We start from the raw sequence: 22,419 nt of genomic DNA, 5'->3' as shown, positions 1-22,419 counted from the left end.
TATTTTTCTTTGCAAGACACAGTTGAAGTCAAAAGTCCGCTTCAAAAATATTATTATTCGAGATTAAGAGACACGTCAAGCAGTCAAGCAAAGCTTCGCTCATAGTTGGACAGTGTCGAACTATGAGCGAAGCTTCGCTCGCTAAAGATTTTCGCATGAATTGACGGAGTGGGGGGTCTTCGCCAGCGAAGCTTCGCTGCATGAAATAGCACCTTACGCCGCGTGCTGCGAGCCGCAATCGTCGTGTCTCAGACAGCGGTGCGCTTGCCAAGCAGTCCCCGCTCTTCGCGGTCCACGCGCCATCGAGCTATTATGGGCGTACACTGTTGGCAGTAGTAGGCCGAGCGGACGCACATGGAAAAAAATAGATTCGCTGATTCAGCAAAACTTGCATATATACAATCTAAAATACTATAATTAGGTTAGGTTAGGTTCTAATCTTGCGACCTGCGACCCGTATTCTGCGTGCTATGAAGATCCAGCTTAATATAAATTGTATTCTTTCAATTTTTCAATAAAAACCATTTATCAGAATTTGTTGTTTTAATTAACTTAAACTGTTAGAGCAACTAATTCTTTGCTACAATGAAGATTGCTAATGTAACAAGTTTCTTCATTATAGCAGCAAAAGTATGCGCTATCTTAGCTAGCATGTTTTATTACAAATTTTAATCTTTATACTAGATAAATTCATTTTTGCAGAAAGTTACCTTTGCTATATTAACAAATTTGCTTTGCTATTAGAACGAATAAGTTACAATCGCTAATTTAATTCAGCTATATAACTTTGCTACTTTAACATAGAAAACTGGCTGTGCCTATATTACGGCTGTAGATTTGCTAAATCAGCGAAGTTCTTAGTTGTTTTAGCAAATCTTTTTTTCCGTGAATGGATATAGATATAGAAGTGTAGATACGTTCGAGCGCTGCATACCTGAGTGATTGATATTGGTGCCCTTGTTGTTTAACATCATGTCTTTCATCTCCATAACGACAGTGCTGTAGCTGTAGTATGGTGCATACTTTAGCGCCTGATATGGCTCTTGGTAGTCGTCCAACTTCACGATGTCTAGAAGACGATTACCGAGGGGCAATGTTGGTAAAGAACCACCTGCGTATCTGAAAGAGAAGCAATTGATTAGAGGAAAGTCACCGATACTGACATAGGTCTCCTAAAGTGACACCCCCTTATTTCTCGTAAACTAATCTTTGCACTTCATTAATATTAATGAAAACATAATCTGTTTTGGTAATTAAAGAAGTAAAAACCCATAATTCTGTATATGTAGCTTGTTTCTATACAAAATCAGCTAAAAACGAATTCTACAAATGTGAAAACAAAATTCTTATGATGTTATTTTATAAATTACGTAGTTTATGTAATAGTAGCTATATTAGTGATAATATTAAGTCCTTTTATATGTTTGTAGTTTTCTAAAACTATTTTATTTATATTTTCCTGTTTCTTATTTTTCTTATAATACGGTTTTAAAAATAAAATCGTTTATAGCCTAAACCGGCATGTCGTCACGTGTCCCATCGACATATCGCGCATCGTAACATAACTTGCACACTGCGGTCACATGCGCATGCTCTGTGGCCATATACGCATATGTCAGTTTTGGGGCCCATTTTGTCTAACGCTCGTTTTCGCTTATTCGATAAAAATGTTAATTATTGCAAAATTCTTAACAGTATTATAAAAATTGCTATAGAGCATCGATAGAAGACACTTTCCAGTTTACATTTATATCTTCAAAGATTTATTTTCTGCTTTTCTAAAAAATATAGTCTAAAAACAAAGTAGTATGTCGGTATCGCTGACCTTCCTCTAATAGCCTGAGATTATTTCATTTATCATCAGATTACAGTGGCCAATAATTTCTTGTAGCTATAATAAGATAAAGCAGGGTAATTTAGATAGATTAACAGAAATTTTCAAATTGTATAAAAGATTGAGGTCGCATATAATGTATTCAATCAAACATAGTATTACGCCTGTGCCGAATGCCCGCGCCGTTTCAAGCCGAAAGTAGGTGCCGAATAGCCGAGAGAAGCGAGCGCGTTCCCTTAGGGACGTGTTGTGTTATTATTTGATATTTGACGAAGTTCGGATTGTTCTGTCTGCGAATTGAGACGTGTTCTCGTTTCGTCTCTGTATTTCTTTGTGTAATTAAAGGTGTTTCTTCCTTAAACGAATATCGTTATTTCCAAGCGATCGGGGCGGTAGTGTGCGAGAGGCTACACGTGGTGCGGCGTAACAATATCAAACATACACTATTAAGGCAATAATCGTGTGTAGGCATATTTTAATTATTAGTATGTAAGTTAGTTATCGTTCTAAGAAGAACGTTCGAGAGCTACCGGAAATTTCCGTAGCAGAAATAACCGACACGCGGATTTCCGAAGTCGCGAGGATTGGCTATCGCCCGGGAATTCCCAGATAGTGCCTGATTGAGCAAAAGGGATTGACTCCACCGCGCAAACACCGCGCGATCCTTGCGAGCGTCACGGCGCTCGCCAGTCGCTGTTTAGCTATCTTGACAAGCAGGACTCATATAACCTCGTTATATTATATTAATAAAGGTTGTCGGACAAGACTTTATTCATTCGTGAGTTTATTATTGTTCCCGATAACCACCCACAGTTTATTCAGAAGTGGGATAAAGGATTCAGTTCTACGCGAACGAGAGACATATAATTCGGAACAAGCATTGTGTGAGTGCCGGTGCAGAAATTTCGTTACTGCGAGTGCGAAGCGAGAACAAACACGATATTCGGTGTGTTGTATGTGTTACGACGTCCACGATGTGCTCTGTGAGAGGCACGTGTGAAATATTCTTGTGAAGATATTCGAGTGTTGTTGTGACTGTTATCGTTCTGTGAGGACGTGAAAACCAATCGTCGTTCCAAATCGCCTGTTACCGGAAATATCGAATTATTATGGAACCACTGCAGAGTAATGATTTTACCGTGATTGAGTTGAAAGAAGCTCTTCGAGAGAGAGAATTATCTTCGAAAGGATCGAAGGCAGAGCTAGTCCAACGCCTGAGTGAGTACGATTCAAATATTTGAAAGATAATGACCGAAAGACGAAACAGGATACCGGCGGCGGGAGAAACATCGACTTCTGTGATGCCAGGGATACCGTGTGAGACAGCCAATGCAGAGGATTATGCATCGATACCGGAAGAACGTCACGAGTCTGAGCTACGAGAGCATGATGACCACGTGCAACGTGAGCTAACGTTAATTCGCCGGGAGAGAGAGTTGTTACAAAGAGAGCAGCAGCTGTTGCGTAGAGAACGCGAAATGAACCGTTGCGCATCAACGACCAGCGCCATGTTAGCTGTTGGCGGCGTTCGAAATCTTCGAGATCTGTTGCCTGAATTCGACGCAAGTGATAATACTTTCTAGAGATGGAAGAATCAGTTGGAACTGTTGAGAAACTGATCGTATGAATTAGATGGCAACTTAACAAGGATTTTAATAAGATTCCAGATTGAAAGGAAAAGCGCTTAATTGGTTTTATTCCAAAGCAGAATATTTGACGATGAGTATTGAAGATCTGCTGAGAGAGATGAAGCAAATGTTTGATTCGCGTCCAAAGAAGTTGTCGCTTAGAAAAGAGTTTGAGGCTCATGTTTGGAAAGCAGAAGAGTCATTTTGTGATTATTACCACGAGAAAGTTATTCTCGCCAATCGGGTGCCGATTGCGGAGGACTTTTAGATTATTTTATCGATGGCATAAGTGATACACGTTTACAAAATCAGGCGTGTATCATGAATTTCCAGTCGGGGCCAGAATTACTGCCCAGCTAGCAAGCTCACGTGATAATGACGTGATTATGAAGTGATTTTGATGACAATGCCGTCAAGTGACATAAATGGAACGTTATTTTGACGTCATTTGTAATACCAAAAGTTGACGTCACCGATATGACGTCAACTAGATGTTACATTGATCATATATATGACCATTACTAATTAATTATTTTTTGTTATTATTTGTGTATTATTATTTGATGTATCATTTTATCCTTTAATATTCGATGAAAAACAAGGATAAAATGATGTCATGCGCATTACACTTGCGGAAATGATACATATACTAATACATACACTATCATATAAACACATAAACCATCTGTTTTCAATATTTCCATTGAACAGATATATCACAATTATACAGACATTGACATACAGATTTGTGGGTCATCGAAGTACAGCAGTTCCCGTACGATTGTCAAGGTTAAGCATGCGAGGTCGTGGTACAACTTCGGATGGGTGACCGTTTGGGATATATCATAAAAAAAATTAATTCTCGAATTTAGAGAAAATTTTTTTTTTCAGTAATTAGGGAAAACTGACCGGTATTCTACTTAAATTTCTACACGAAGTATATACGAATTTACTACTGCATTATTGTACTAGTAGTGACACTAACAGTACTTTTTAGTCATATTTACGTCTTCCTGACGTAATAAATAACGTCAATAAGATGTGACATAATCACGTGATATATATGTCAAAATAACGTTACTTTTATGTCATAATTGACGTTATTTGTACCAAAAATTCACATCATTATCACGTGACCTTGTTAGCTGGGTGAGAGCCTTCGAGAAAATCACTCTAGATTCCAAGAGATCCAGCGATTTTAAGAAGAAAAGTGATCCGAAGTTACCTAATGCGAAAATCGAAGCGTCATCCACGAAAGGGAAATCGACGAGATGTTTTAAATGTCAGGCTATCGGACATATTGCTACTCAGTGCAAACGACCGACCACGCCAGCGACGAAAAGAGCCTGTTACGTTTGCGGATCAACGAAGCACATGGCGAAAGACTGTTCCGAGCAGAAGCAGCCATCAGTGTTACAAGCCAACGAAAAATCAGTGCAAGTCACCTCCACGAATGTGATACAACCCACTGCACTTCCAGGACCGTACATGGTTACAGTGAAAAACAGTCCTAGCGAAAAGGGCGGTAAAATAGTAAACACTTATGTAATTGACGCAATAATTGATTCGGATTCACCGATTAGTCTCATTCGTAATAGCGTTGTTGAGAACGAAGCACGTTTTCCTGTCAAAAAGGACACTAGTCAATTTGTCGGAATAAACGGTTCGCGACTTAAAATTTTAAATGTCTTTTATAGTCAAGTAGAGATACGGGGTGTAAGTACAAAAATAAAGTTCTATACCGTACCTGATGATACGATGGCGTATAAAGTACTTTTAGGGCGAGACTTTTTAGCATGTCCGTCATTGCGAGTTACACTTGGAAGCGATGCCGAGATTGAAAATGTCGAAGAGATTAGTATTATGCAGATAATACATTTCGAAGCGAGCGAGGAAATAAATAATATTCGAGATAAATTACAAATACATCCTGCGATAGATTTAGACAAAGTTGAGAAAATTTCTGATATTTTTGAGTCGAGTTACATACCAAACGTTAATGCAAAGAAATGCGGACCTGATTTCGAGATGAGTATTGCGTTGAAACACGATCAGCCAATAAGTTCCCGTCCGCGTCGATTATCGTTTGCTGGCAAAGAGGCATTGCAAACAATTTTAGATGAGCTATTGGAAAAAAAAATTATTCGACCGAGTAGTTCACCGTACGCGAGTCCTATAGTATTAGTGAGAAAGAAAACTGGCGATCTTAGACTATGTATTGATTACCGAGAATTAAATAAAATAACGATACGCGATAATTTTCCAACGGAATTAATTGATGATAATATAGATCGTTTAAAAGGCAAAAAATATTTTTCGATTTTGGATTTGAAGGATGAATTCCATCATGTTAAGATACATGAGACATCAATAAAATTTACGTCGTTCGTAATTCTACTGGGGCAGTATGAATCAACGAATATTTGCGGATGCCGTTTGATTTAACAAATGCGCCACGCGTATTTCAACGCTTTATTCATGCCGTGTTCGAACGTCTTGTGAGAGAACATAAAATATTCTTGTATTTAGATGATATCTTAATAGCTGAGAGCTTAGAAGAACATTTTGAAATCTTGTCTCAATTATTTGAGTTAGCTGGAAAAAGTCATTTACAATTCCGATTAGATAAATGTTATTTCGCCCAAACGGAAATAAAATACTTAGGTTACTGTGTTAATGAATACGGAATACGACCGAGTGATGAAAATATCGAGTCAATTTTGAATTATCCAATTCCAAGAAATGCAAAAGAAGTACAACGGTTTGTCGGTCTTGCGAGTTACTTCCGTAGATTCGTGCCTAATTTTTCGTTAACGGCTAAACTATTATATGACCTAATAAAAAAGGGTGTTACTTTCCACTTTGGACGTACAGAGAATCAAGCGTTTGACGCATTAAAACGTTGCTTAGCTAGCAAACCTGTTTTAGCAATTTATTCACCGCGCGCTGAGACCGAACTGCATTGTGATGCGAGCGCTAGCGGATTCGGTGGTATTCTACTCCAAAAACAAAGTGACGGTACTTGGAGGCCTATTTCGTTTTGAAGCCAACGAACCACACCTACCGAGGCTAAATATCACAGCTTCGAGCTGGAATGTCTTGCTGTCATGTACGCGTTAAAAAGATTTCATGTATATCTAGCAGCATCTAAATTTAAGATAGTTACCGATTGCGATAGTTTCCGGTTAACGTTGAGTAAAAAAGATGTAAATCTGCGAATATCTCGATGGGCATTGTTCTTGCAAAATTATAATTATGATATTGTACATCGATCGGGGAAGCGAATGGCACACGTCGACGCGTTGGGCCGATGTCATAGCATATTAGTACTTGAAGATAGTACAATCGAACGAACTTTATCTATTTGTCAAGATCGAGATCTAGAAATTCTTAAAATCCGCGATAAAGTCGAAAAGAGTGATGTAGAACATTACGAATTACGCGATGGATTAGTGTATAGAAAAGATGAGAATAAGAAATTATTATTTTACGTGCCGCGATCAATGGAGTCAAATGTAATTAGAATGTGTCATGATGACATTGGGCATGTCGGTATCGATAAAGTTATCGGAAATATTGCAAAGATTTATTGGTTTCCTAACATGCGACAGAAAGTAAAGGAGTATATTCAAAATTGTTTACGTTGCATTGAGTTTTCACCGCTGAGCGGCAAAGCGGAAGGCTTTTTGCATGAGATTCCAAAAGAGACATTACCTTTTGATACAATTCATATTGATCATGTTGGACCATTAGAAAAAACCGGAAAAGGATTTCGGCATTTGCTCATTGTTATCGATGCTTTCACAAAATTCATTAGAATTTCCTTGTAAATCTACGACTACCGAGAAGTCTATAAAACACCTGCGTGACTATTTTCGTGCATATTAGCCCGATCATCCTAGACAAAATTTGACCATCATTCAAAGTTAATTTAAGTACAAAATTTTTTGACGCAGTTAGGTTCCAAAGATGGAATAGAATATAAAACCACAGTTTTATACCAAAATTTGATATGGCGTCTATCCGGAATTTTGGATTTTGCGTTTTTTCCATTTTGCAGGCGTATTTTGCATTTCTCGCTGAAAATGGTAATAACCAAATTTGTAGAGAATTAAATTCTCTATCTTTTTTATTTGAACAACTTTATTGTAAAATGATTATTTATTGCTAATAATGAGCAAAAAGTGTCAAAAATTAGGACGTTGACCCAGTTTTTTCAATTTTTGGACCATTTTTATTAAGAATAAGTGACACATTCAAATGGCAAAGTTGTAGAGGACTAAATTCCCTACAACTTTTGTAGAAACAAGTTTTTCGTACGACGTATGAATCACGGCCGGTAACATGCTCGACATAGCAGCATAGGGGAAGACGGTCAACTCAGGCGTGGGGGAACTCGCAGGTACCTGAGATCGGGAAATCAATAGAAGAAAAGTAGGCCTTGTGAACAGCTGTTAGTTGTTATTAGCTGTCGTTATTAGTTGTTTTTGTTGTTTTTTTTTTTTAGTTGTTTTTATTTGTTTATGAGTTGAGTCGCTTTTCCGCCATGCCTCTGTGTTCAGCATGTTCCCGGGCGTAATCCATGCGTCATACGAAAAACTTGTTTCTACAAAAGTTGTAGGAAATTTAGTTCTCTACAACTTTGCTATAATATGTCACTTATTTTTAATAAAAATGGTCCAAAAATTGAAAAAACTAGGTCAATGTTCTAATTTTTGACACTTTTTGCTCATTATTAGCAATAAATAATCATTTTACAACAAAATTGTTCAGATAAAAAAGATAGAGAATTTAATTCTCTACAAATTTGGTTATTACCATTTTCAGCGAGAAATGCAAAATACGCCTGCAAAATGGAAAAAACGCAAAATCCAAAATTCCGGATAGACGCCATATCAAATTTTGGTATAAAACTGTGATTTTATATTCTATTCCATCTTTGGAACCTAACTGCGTCAACAAATTCTGTACTTAAATTAACTTTGTCGAAACTCCTACATTGATCGGGCTATATAGTAAACCAAAGTGTTTAATTTCAGATAGAGGCACTTGTTTCACTTCTGATATGTTTAAAAAGTTTGTAAAAAACGAAAGTGTTACACATGTTTTGGTTGCCGTAGGAACACCGAGAGCTAACGTCAAGTAGAACGTTTCTATAGAGTCATAACACCGATAGCGAAGTTGAGCGAAACCCCTTCACAGTGGGATAAAATTCTAGATTGAGTCGAATACTCGTTGAATAATACCGTCTGTCGAGCGACTGATGATCCCTTCCCGTTTATTATTCGAAGTTGAACAAAAAGGCGTAACCTGTGACCTGTTACGAGATATACTTAGCGCAGATGTAAATCGTGACCTCGAGCAGATTCGAAGTAAAGCTAATACAAAAATCAAGAAATTACAACTCGAGAATACAAAAGATACAACTTGCGAAGAAAAGCTGCGCGCGAATGGTACAAGATAGGTGATTATGTAGAAATAAGAAATGTTGAAACTACACCTAGTATAAATAAGAAGTTATTACCTAAGTTTAAGGGACCATATGTTATTCGAAAAATTTTAGATTATGATCGATATGTCATTTCTGATGTTGATTGTTTTCAGTTAACTCACCGACCGTATACCGGTATTATAGCGCCGGATCAGATGCGACCTTATCTTCGTTGTTAGTTTTATGTTACTGATGTGTAATTGCGAAATATTATTTGTATGTTAATTATAAGTGCGATTATTTTTTGTTTCTTTGACCGAGACGGTCAAAATGTCAGAATGGTCAAGCTGTAGGCATATTTTAATTATTAGTATGTAAGTTAGTTATCGTTCTAAGAAGAACGTTCGAGAGGCTTCTGCGCGAGCTTGTCGCTACCGGAAATTTCCGTAGTAGAAGTAACCGACACGCGGATTTCCGAAGTCGCGAGGATTGGCTATCGGGAATCGTCAGTCGCTGTTTAGCTATCCTGATAAGCAGGACTCATATAACCTCGTTATATTATATTAATAAAGATTGTCGGACAAGACTTTATTCATTCGTGAGTTTATTATTGTTCTCGATAACCACCCATACGTGTATATTTTCTATGATATTATTGTATGATATTATATGTATGATATTATTGTACAGAGCGAGGCATTTAAAAAAAGTCACCTGAATAAATTGTTTTTAACAATAGAAGGAAAAGTATCAAACAAAAGTTGCTTGTTTTCGAGAGGCACATAATGTGATGTCAATAATTGTTTTGTAGATGGAGGTGTAAAGGATAGGCAAAGGTCAAATCTGTTTTTTTGATATGGAATATATTTTTTTATTTATATTTCGATATAGCATTTTAAGACGAATACAGTGAATACCTATAATTGAAAGTTATTCAAGGTTACGCAAGGTCAATAATGGAAAATATTGAATGGAAAATAAATTGTTTCAAGGCACTCTTCGAATAATTTCGTGTCTTCTCTTCTTTAAAAAAACGGATTTAACCTTTATGCCTTCACCTACAAAACAATTGAGGAGCTGCGGCGAATAACGGAATAACTCGAATTATTTCGTTTTTTATATTATTCCATTAATAAAATATGTACTTGTAGCTACATATTTTGACATAATTATTTTAATGTAAATCTATTTTTTTAACGCAAAACTGAATGCGATATTCGGAAAAACGGAATAAGTCGAAATAACTCGAAATTTATGATCCAGTTTTTTACTGATTTCTGTATAATTTTTTGTATTATTCTATAATGATTTAAGGTATAATATCATTATCTAACTATCAGCCAAACAGTTTTTCGATATAATATGTATAAAGTACTTTTCTACGTTTTTTGCGTTTTTCTCAAAACGTCATTTTTCGAGTTATTCCGTTATTCGCCGCATCCCCTCAATTATTGACATCACATTATGTACCCCTCGAAACCAAGCAACTTTTGTTTCATACTATTCCTTCTATTGTTACAAACAAGCGAGTTATTCAGGTGATTTGTTTTAAATACCTCACCCTTGTATATTATACGAGATTATTCGTTCATTGATAGTCACGGAAAAATATAAGCTACAGATTTCTTTTCATGATATTACGTATATTTTTACTTTTTGTACATGCAACCTATTATTGTCATTTACCATTTACGCGTATATAGTCAAATTATATCATACATTAGGCATCTTTTGTTATAACTTTACGCAAATGCTGATGTATGTATATCAAACAACAAGGATGTAATGATTCGATGTGTCACACTGGATCGCTTGTGTCCTTTGCTGAAAAGCTCCCAGTGTCAATACAATCACAATCACTAGATAATGGAATTAATAAATATTCCACGCAAGTGAAAAACTAGAAATTTTTCCCGTCAACTGGAGAACTGGAGATTAGTCTCCAAAATTGGAAAATCCAGTCGAAATCTGGAGATCTTGCAACCGTGATCATAATACGTGTCCCTTCCAATCAAACTATTCCCTGTAGTATTTTTCCGTATTATCAAAAACAACGGAAATATTTTAAATGATCAAATTAAAAGAAACATCCTGTATATACATAAATATAATAGTTTTACTTAAATATTGTGAAATATAATATTAATGCGATGAGATATTATAATTCGCATTGCATTTAAAAAGAATTGCATATATGATACACAATATATTGAAATAATTCTGACTTAGCAAATCGTACAAATCTTTGGTTTTCAAGAACACCATATTTTCCGCTTGGAAATTTCAGTATTATGTGCGCGGAATACGCGGTCCGTCAAAGGTTCAGCGTAACATTCGTACACCTACTTGAAGTTGCACGTTACACGTTCTCTCTTTCGGTACGAAGCTCGTAACTGCAATATCGGATTGCACAAAGCGGACAGGGGAGTTGGAAGGAGGGGGATCAATGCCGAAACTGGTGCGGGATGCTTCGGAGTTACGAGGCGGCTGGAGGAGCATCTCCTTTGGAGACATTCGTGCCGCACAAACTCGATATATTGCCCGAGGATGTCCGTTATTGGACGTTATTGGACGTTCGCTAACGAGCATGGTGGATAGAAAGTTTAATGGAAGGCCGCTTTCGTCATCTGAGCGTATTTCTGTGGACATAAACATGGAAGAAATTAGGAATACGGTCTCATACAGCGGTTGTGTATTATCATTAAACACGCTTCGCGATGCAAAAGCGAATATTCGCATGATCTTATATCCGGCTGCCTAGACGTCTATGACCGCGTAATAAATGAGAATATCCAATAATAATATATTACCATGAAAAGTATCTGATATATTATTAAGTAAAGGTGCCAGTACAAAATGAACATACCTAAAGTGTATATAACTTTCGTCCAAATGCCGCACGACGCTCGAGCAACATTTGATCTGCGCGCGAAGCGGTGAGATGAGGGGACAGCGGAAGGCGGAGGCGATTCGAAAATCGGTCGAAAGTTACATGCGCTATGTATGTTCACTTTGTACTGGCACCTTTACTTAATAATATATCAATTACTTTTTATGGTAATATATTATTTTTGGATAAAAAGGTTTAAATTATTGAGTATCCTTTTTTGAACATGGCTTGAACTTTTCATTTTTATTATATGATTTTTTTCGAATCACTTTCTGTTAGAATTAATCTAAGCCCTACATATTTTCTTTTTTTGTTCAAAGTTTACTCGTAAGCAAAATCTTAGCTGCGACATTTATAGATCGCGCATCTTCGTCTTTGTTCGCACACTCGATCTCTCTCTCGACGAGACGCTGCCTCGCGATCTTTCGTCTTATCGTTTCGCGCCTGCGCGTCTCACGCAATTATTCCTTCTTTCTCGTTTTTCAAACACACGCTCGCGAGACTCGGTGTGCATTGTATCTCCGTTTTGTACTCTTCTGAATTATTAAAAGGTTTCAATAGAAGTGCCGTCGTTCTTTTAAGTACCCGCTTCTGAACCTTTTCAATACTTACTTTTAGAGTACAACTATATCACAAATATATAAAAAAATGATTTAAAAATATTATATTCATAGATTTGATTTATTATTACTTTAACATTACATCGTTAAATTTTAAAGATATCTTTCAACTTATTATTAAGATCCAATAAGATGCTATAAGCATCAAAAATTGTTGGATTGTTTGTCAATTTAACTAAAGTGATATTACTGCGGTAGTTGTTTAGTGTTGCGTTGTAAGTCTGAAAAAATTTCGGCACGCGATTTAGGGGACTACATACGCAGTATATAAAATTCACACATAATTTTAATAAGCATTTGTGATCTAGCTTTGATCGTTATTGGCTTTCTTCTCCTTGTTTGTTTATTGTTTATCAATTGTACGGTCTTAAAAACGATTTTAATATTGGTTAAAAATATTATACCTATAACAAAAGAGTAAAATATGGCGAAAGAGAGGGGTGGTGGGGGTGAGTGATGGGGGAGAGGGTGCGGTGGGTCGAAGATGAAGGTGTGAGGGGATGTTAGAAAGTTTTAATATGGCCTTGAATGCGGATAGAGAAGAAGAAGGAGGAGGAGAAGAAGAAGAAGACGTTTCTTAATTTTTCATTAAAATCATCACTTTTCGATCGCTTGTATCTCTAGAACGTCTTGACCGATTTAAAATTTTTTTTGCTCAAATTACGCGTAGGGATGTTGCCTTTCCGAACATAGAACATTCGATTCAAAATTTTTTATAATTTAGTAGTTATGCACCCCCGAAAAATGGACTTTGGTGGCTCGGGATAAGAGACTTGTAGTGTCTTTCAGTTTTTGAACATGGCTGGAGACACTACCGCGTTTCTTGATGTTGGTAAAAATAATAAACACTGTTCAAAGTTGTTTGAGCTTACTGCCAATAACTAATAAATTTATTGTAAAAGAAGAGTTATTCAAAGTATCATTTAAATATTTTAATAAAAATATTGTATCGCAAAAAATATTGTTTTTACTCGAATATTATTTTTTGAAATCAAACATGCAATTTTATTTTATCTTTTAACAATTAGCATATTTTAATCGTAAAAAAAATTACATTAATGTTAGATACACGTAAACGTTCATTGAAAAAACGATATCTCGGGGATTCTTCTTACATTACTTAAGATTGTATTATTTTTAATAGTTTCATTTTCCTCTGACGGTTATTTTTTTCTTTTTCATCAAGTAATTGATTATACCTTTCATCATCCTCTAAGGTGTACGCCATTAGAGCTGCGCCTTTCTCGACTGTGGCGCAGGTGGATCCTAAATGCGAAGGAGCTTTACCAGTCATAGGGCTAGCAAAGCACTTGCGTTGCCTGTGTCGCGAAACAATTAGAAATATCGCCACGGCGAGTGAAAGTATTACGGCTGTCAGCACGCCAATCACAATCGCCATGTACGTGGGATCGTCGTGTTTCGCAGTCGAAACCGGTAGTTCGCCTTCGGCAGCGCCGTTCTTCTCGACGAAGACATCACTCTGGATAGGTGATTCGGTGGTCGGGGCTTCCTCGAGCGTGAAGTTGCCGTGCGCTATGTCTAAATAAGGGAAAAAGAAAAATATTAATATCAAATGTTATTGGACCCCGTGAGAATTTAAACCAATGAATACCGACGAAAACATGCCGTAACGGTCAAGCTGGATTTTTTGGAGTAGAATCTCATTTTAAAAAGTAAAAATTGAGCTAGTCTTGAAAAAGAGTGGTTTGATTTTTAATCTTTAAGAGTGAGACATCATTCTTCAGACAGTCTAGAAATTTTAAAGAGTATATATAGGTATATGTATATATAGGTATATGTATATGTAACATTATAATCCAAATATAAAATATAATAGAAATAATAACTTAGAATATATACGTTAACAAGAATCGCAATTATTGATTTAATCAATCCATTACATAATATCTGTATAATATGAAACGTGTACCAAAATTCGCGACTCGAAATATTATATTATAACAAGAAAGTTTTCGAGAATTTAAATATATAAAAAAGTTATTTGTAAATTTTAATTTTTTTTAATCACTATCTTCTGAAATACAACGGTTTAAATATGGCCATTTACAGACTACGTTTAGATGGTCTCATGTAAGTATAAGTGAGCGTTTACCAATAGTCACGAATACTAATAAACACGCAACTCATGGACAGGCGGCCGTTTAAATATAGTCTGTCATTAGTTATATTTAAATCCTATTATTTAAAAAAATATTGCTTAAGGGAATCTTAAAGAAAAGCTCGAACTCTAACAAAATAGCCAGATGTCGCTGTTTTACAACACTTCGACATATCTTTTATATACTACTAGGGATGGGCGATACATTAAAAGATATCGATATTCTGTATTGTTATGTATCATAAATAAAAATATCGATATACCAAAAATATCAGACGAATTGTATCGATTATTATTTATATCGATAATTCGACACATAGTAACCATTAAGGTACCCTTTCATACTTTCGCTCTTTTTTATTTAAAAATAAGTCACGTGTCAGAAATTAACGATTGTCAAGTGTCAATTTTGATCACGTGACCTATTTTGACATTGAAAATGAGTGTCGAGCGTCAATATGAAAAGGTCCCTATACTAAATATTTTTTATATTCTTCTATTATTAATACAACTGACGATGAATATTTTAAAAAGACAGATTCTTTCCACGAATGATTTGGTTGGCTATCGCATTAGCCACGGAATAAATAGATCAAACTTGAGGATGAAGTATGGGCTCGAAATAGAAAATCGGGGCGATGTGATTTTAATGTCATTGCGGGAAAAGTTGGAAGTATTATATATACCACATGATAATGCGTATGAAATATTTGGTCTTTCTTTTACTCCGTGGCACCAACTTACACAGCGCGGCAAGCGTACCGTGTCTAATGAGCAAAATTCATGACTGTATCGAAAGTTCGATATGCCTATTAAACTGTCGATACATGTTATTAACACAGCTGTCAGCTGCAGTGTACATTTGATATATGAATTTAAGGTTAAAGGCTAATAAATTTCAATTAAGAAAACTGAAAATTGCGGTGATTCTTTTGATGAGTTATCAGAACATCATCATAGAGAGTAACATTTTGATTTATTAGAAAGTTGCATATTTCATTTATACAAGTGATTAATTATACTGGAATTAACTTTCTTGCACTGCACTGTTGTATGTAACTATTTGGATAACTACGTCTATTTGTAGCTTGTGCTAAGCATGTTAGAATTGTATGACAACAAAAACAATCCTTATGAAAATTAACTAACATTATAAATTCCGTATATTAATACTATAACTTAACGACTCCTTTTATCTCCTTATGTGGAGCATAGGACCATATATGTAATACTACTATATGGCTAGATGAGAGAGAAGTCCATGTCCCAGAACCACGGTGCGGGAATATACTTCTCTCTCTTTCTCAGCGTACTTTGAACGTTGTGCGCATGCGTCGGATTCATCCCCTCCATCAATAATAAATAGAAGGATAAATATACATATATGTGTAAGGAAGAAGGAAAAAGTGATTGATTCCGCTTCAGGGTATAACCTTGTTACAGTTAACAGAGTCAGTTTAGTCGGAATAAATAAATTAATCCTAATTTTATGAAATAAACTTTTTCAAAATTGCCGTTATGTATATAAGAATACAGTGCAATCCCTTACAGAAATTTCATGATAATCAGTGCAAACTAATACCTATTTCATACCTATGCAAACTAATGTTTTCAGTCGCATTAGGCGAATTAGGCTTTTTGCCACATAAATAACATATCTTGACCATTTTTGCCTGTGTACAACAGCACACATCTAATAAGCATAACGAGCATAACCTGTTCGCGTCATCTCACTGATCGCACTCTATTTTCCTATTGGCGGATGCAATCAATCCAACGCATGCGCACAACACTCAAAGTACTCTTAGAAAGAGAGGGAAATATATATTCCCGCACCGTGGTTCTGGGACCGCTTCCTCTCACTCCCTCTTATAGGCACTAGCCATATAGTAGTATTACATATATGCATAGGACGTCTATAGACCTCTTTTGCCCGAGGCCTATATTCGTTTCTCGAATCAAATTGTTTTTCGGATTTGTGGGTGATTGATCCACAGAATCCTACCTCAGTCAGATATTAGAGACAAATATCTACTGATATGTATACTACTGATGTATACTGATGTATAGGACCTACAGTTTAACGCCGAATCCGAACGGCGCTGATGGTCATAGATCTTTTGATCACCAGATGGAGCCATTTTTTGGCTCATTAAACGCGAAAAATCGCGTTTGGGCGCACGTGGGATTGAACTCGGGTCTACAAATCGCGAGTCAATCGCACAGAGCGGTGAACCACTCGACGCCACATATTAATACTATACTCACAAATAATTAAACTTACAAGTGATATGAAGACGCCTGATTTTCTTCTTTGCAAATATAGCAATACATTGCCACAAATCACTTATAATTTTCATAGAACCAAACAGAACCAAACACAGTTCGCAAATAATTAACGTGCTTTCTAGTCTAGCATCCACGGTGGATAATCCACCGCGCACGCGTATGGAGTATGCGCATTACAATCTACGATCTTAATCTCTCCATCCTTGTCAATCTTCTCGGCTTCAACCGAATGTACAGGGACCATATGCCTATGCTCCTTCCAGTACTATATGTTCTAAGGGCGAGACGAAACAGAAACGGAAACTATGAAGTTTGAGCTACAATCAGCTACAACTTACAGCGCCACTAGAATGAGATAGCATGATTTTTTCTCTTTCGCACAATTTCGACGAATAATGGCGGACTTCACGTGTCCAGACTCTTATTAGAGGGACACTAAACTAAACCATGTGAATTTGACTATCTTTATAAGAAACAATCTGGTGGTGCTGGCCAATATGCTCGCATAACTGGAATTATAGAGGTATAAGTAATAGATTTTTATCATTAATATTTATTGATATTATTCATCGAGAGCCCTTAACCTTATCAAACTCAATTCTTTGTTTGATTCCAAAGTGATCAGGCTCAGGGTGCGATCCACTAGACGCTTCAAACGCTTCGAAGTGCTACAGATGTGATCCACTAGACCCTTCGAAGCGATTCTATAGCAGATACGACGTCATATATTACGTCATAGGTTTTCGCTTCCAGCGTGCTGCAAATGCTTCTGCCGAAGAGGTAGTACGGCTGAAGCGATATTTTGAATGCACAAAAGCGCGGGAAATAATCAGAAATATCGATTAACTATAACCTGTGTTTCGTGATTTCGTTTGGTTTTAACGTTTTATATTGATCGAAATTAAAAGTAATGCCGATTATACAATTAATAGATGTTAATACCGGAGATATTCATACTTTAGAAGTTTCCGAAGAAGATGCAAGAAAGGTTAATGAAGGTAAGAATGTATAATATAACCACGTAATGCCACGTTCGTCTCCATATTAACATGAATTATGTCTTCCGCAGCCTAGGAATACGATGGTTACGAGATTTTTTAGCAGGTTACGTTCAATAATAACGCTTCCAACACTTCACGATTGATCCACTTGTGTAGTATTGGCAACGTTAGTAACGCTAACGGATCACTCTATCGGAAGTATTTGTAGCAATAGCGTCTGAAGCGTTTGAAGTGTCTAGTGGATCGCACCCTCAATCAGGCTTGTCCGGTCATGTAATGATGAAACTTTTCTCGTTCGACTCGTTCTTTCTTTCGATTCCCTCTCTCAGAGTATATGGCTATACGCATGCGCTAAACGAGAGAGAACGAAAAGGCCCAAATGAGTGCGTCCTTTTCTAGATAGGATTACCCCCACTCCTACAATGCGTACTCTAGTACTACTATCTCTATGGACGAAAGCTTGCTAATACGAACGGCAACGAGGCCTCAGTTTAAGTCCCGGCACCGGTGGAGTCCCGATATTTTTCTCGACTCAGCTCTTATCAAAGTTATAAATTATAAGTAAGTCTATACATTATTATAAAGCTTTCGAATTAAAAATATATAAAAGATACAGATATTATATAGTCGAAAGTGACATTCTAACCTTGTCATCAATCACATAATTTTAATGTCATATAATTTTACTATAATATAGCTATAGAAAACAGATCTACTTCTGTCAATATTTTGTAATTTAACATAAATTCTACTTATCAATATTATATAATTTAACGTAAATTCTACTCTTACAACTTCTAAAATCTAAATCACTACGTTCACATTACTCAAAAATGGGGATACAACAGCATCGATGATTGGTTCCGCCATTTTACTTCAAAGAAAATTTACGTCAATGAAAATTTATACAAGATTGACACAACTCTCTTACAGGGACTCTAGTTGAAACGTTTGTCGCGACAACCAAGCATCAGAAGCATAAATAATATCATTAACACTTCTAATTGGTTGTCGCGACAGACGTTTCAACAAGCAATGGCTGTTTGTAACGCATTGTAGAACATTCTTATGTCTAATTCTAAGCACTTGACGCTGTTTCTCCATGCAAACAACGTGCCTGTGGACTACTATTTCTTAAATACAGATTGAGCAACTTTTATATAAAACAAATGTTACGACGTGCAACGACGTGACAGATCTGGAGCACCATATTGAACTAAAAAATGGTAAAGAAATACTCAATTTTGAAATTTTTTTATCGTTTTCAGCATCTGGAGACACGGTAGTGTCTCGGCGCTAAGCCAAGCGCGCGACACTGCCGTGCCTCCTTTACGCGAATCTGACAAATTCGGGGGATTGAGATGATCATATCTCAGTAACGGCTGAACCGATCAAGTTCTACATACGCTCAATCGACAGGAAATACTTAAATTGTATGATAAAAGTGCTTTCATTTTTTTTCTACATGCCCTACGAGCGGAGATATCGCGATGCAAAGTTCGGATCTGTGAATTTTCACGTTTTATTTTTAAGATATGTCGTCATCATCAACGTCGCCGACCAGAGAAAATGTCCATCTCGTTTTTTCGATAATAGAGGGCCTTTGACTTTATGTGTTATCTCACTCTATCTATTCTATCATCTCACTCTATCTATCGTATATCTAACCAGCATACCAGTATTACATGGTGTATCATCACATATGACGCGCGCGCGGTTTAAATCTTATAATTAAAAATAAAATATTATTCAATATAATGTAAAATATTTATTAATAATATATATATATATGTATAAATGTTATTATAATATAAATATTAAAATTGAAATATCGAAATATAGAGAAACCTTGTGTCCAGGTATTCACTATATCGAGGAAATAAGTGTCTACATGTCCGTCGTCGAGGAAGTTAAGTGTCTACGTGTTTGATTTCGAGGAAGTGAGTGTCTAGGTGTTCGCTGTAGAGGAAATAGGTGTCTAGGTGTTTGCCTTCAAGGAACTAAGTGTCTAGGTGTTCGCCTTTGAGGAAGTGAGTGTCTAGGTGTTCGTCGTTGAGGAAATGAGTGTCTAAGGCCGGTATTCATAGTCAGTTCTTATTTAAAGACTGTCTTAAGGATAGTCTTAAGACGCGAATGCAGCCTTTTGATTGGTTCGTGACATCTTAAGACTGTACTTAAGACGATCTTGAATATAAGAATTGACTATGAATACCGGCCTTAGTGTTTGTTTGTATGTAAAAAACGTCGTCTTCGTCGTCGTCGTCATTGTTGGCAGCTACGAAGTGAGGAAATACATTCCGAAATTTTTGGCGCAAGAGATAAATATATAGTAGCGACGAGTATCTATAAATCTATAATATCGATCGCTGCGATCTGTACGATCGTCAAAGTCGAAATAAGAGTCTCAGCAATAACAAAATATTGAGAATAAGAAATCTGTCATATCGATGGTATAGATGAACATGTAAGTGAGGTTAGAATAAATATCGATCGCTGCGATCTATACGATCGTTAAAGTCGGATTAAGAATCTCGGCAATAACAAAGGATTGAGGTTAGGAAATCTGTTACATCGATGACATAGACGAACACGTAAGTGAGGTTAGAATAAATAAATATTTCCTGCTTTATTACACAAATTCTCTGCTGTAAAACACATTTTCTGAGATATAAGAATACAAATTATTTTCTATATAATATATAATTTTACAGCAGAGAATTTGTTTTGGTTTATTCAGGTTAGGAAATTTGTCATATCGCTGGCACAGAGGAACACGTAAGTGAGAATAAATAAATATTTCCTTTGCTGTAATTATTTATTATGTATATATGCAACAAAAGAATATACACTTTATGTATGTTTACTATGAACTGGCACCTTCAATAATATATGAGTCATTTTTCATGGTAATAAGTACCATTTCATTATCTTTCAATAATGAAATGTATTACGTTAAAATAGACAATTTGGTATAAGAATTCTTTTAAAATTAATATTGATCTTTTTTGTGATTTATTTTTAAAGTATAAAAAACTGTTATAGTTTAATCTCTCACCTAGAACACTATATTTGATTCAAGATTTTGGAGTGTAAGTTAACTAGTTTTCAATCACGTATATCTTCATAAGCATATCTTTACAAATTATTATTCTAATTTATAATTAATATCCTGAAGAAGGATTTTTCTGATAATCAATTTTCGTAATAACATTATACCAAGAAAATTATTACATATAATCAAATACGCTAATAAACGTAATTTCTGAAAAAAATGATTAAAATTATTTAAATTATTTATATATTTTGCAGGTACACAATCTAGAAGTAATTGATCAAAATGGTGTTCAATTTGGAGGAGGAAATACCATAAAACGATAATAATATAAAGACATTAGATCCGAGTACATTGAAAGTTCTTGATGCCAGTGCTATAATCTTGGATGTGACTAATGCAAAGCTTGTCGACAATAATGTTGCCCTAAATAAGAGTGATATCAAAATAGTTGACAAGCGCAGTAGTACATTAAAATAATAAAAGTACATTAAATTCTCAAGGTAATGCAATGCAACCGACAATTTTGACGTTAGAAAACAAACTGATATATCATTGAAGGTGCTAGTTTAAAGTGAACATTCATAAAAGGCTCTAGCAGGTTAAGAAGGGGTCAATCGGCCCCCAAACGGATTATGACCAGCATGTCACCAAAAAGTTCGTTGACCCGAAAAAAAAATTTGGAGAAATTTTTAATTCCGTACACCACCCCTTTTCGGAGATATTGCCTTATGAAGTATTTTCATATTTTATTTTTGTCACGAGACCTATCAGATACAATTTTATTAAAAAAATTTGGGCATACAAAATGTATCAAAAGGTATTTGAAAATATTTTTTGCGAGATGTTCCAACCTAACCATAATTTTTAAAAAATTCCTGAAAATTTATAAGTGACTTCCTTATGTTAGTTTATGATTGGCAACCTCACAAAAATTCAAAAACATGTATTTTTAAACTTATATTCACCCTGAATTTTTTCAGAATTTTTTGAACCCGGCATCATGCCTAAAAAAATTAAAACTCGCCTAAAAAGGCAAAAAATCGCCATAAAATATATATCAAGTAGCCATAAAGCCCTAAAAGGCTCATAAGATAGAGTGCCAGAATTCGCCATTAGTTTCGTTTAGTTTAGATATTTAGCGAAAATTATCAAGCCTGCTGAATTATTATCCAAATTATTCGATGATCAGAAAATTGCACCGGTCATCAATGAGGATAGCGACGACGATTAATAATATATACATGAACATATATATATTATGTTGATCAAAATAAAGAAATTCCGAAAAGCATTTATAACCTTTAAATATTTCAAAATAGTTCCAATATGAAAAAAAGCATATGGCTGAAATTTTCAGAAAAAAATTCGGTTATGGGATGAAATTGTCGTACGATATTTTTTCTGCCTTAAATTCATCAGTCGTCCTCCGATACTCGTAGAAAATACTTATTACTGATGTATTCTAGTGTCTTAAGATTGCAGAACAGTAGAGTGTATAGGCCGGTTCAAAGCCATGGTCCTCTGAGGGGGGGTGAGGGGCGAGGGGAACCCG

The 22,419-nt window shown here is 35.7% G+C and overlaps 1 protein-coding gene across 1 annotated transcript in view; it reads right to left on the bottom strand.

Moving 5' to 3' along the window:
- LOC108781397 (epithelial discoidin domain-containing receptor 1) overlaps positions 1 to 22,419 on the bottom strand; it is a 148,452-nt gene that overhangs the window by 84,094 nt on the left and 41,939 nt on the right. Inside the window, exons 4-5 of the mRNA XM_018549348.1 lie at positions 13,603 to 13,942; positions 935 to 1,119 (exon numbers count right to left, since the gene is read on the bottom strand). Coding sequence (XP_018404850.1) covers positions 935 to 1,119; positions 13,603 to 13,942 — 525 coding nt within the window. The remainder of the gene's footprint in view (positions 1 to 934; positions 1,120 to 13,602; positions 13,943 to 22,419) is intronic.

This window comes from Cyphomyrmex costatus, unplaced genomic scaffold (assembly GCF_001594065.2).
Source record: "Cyphomyrmex costatus isolate MS0001 unplaced genomic scaffold, Ccosl1.0 scaffold81, whole genome shotgun sequence".
NCBI classification, from domain to species: Eukaryota; Metazoa; Arthropoda; class Insecta; order Hymenoptera; family Formicidae; genus Cyphomyrmex; species Cyphomyrmex costatus.
This window is presented reverse-complemented; position numbering and strand designations above follow the sequence as displayed.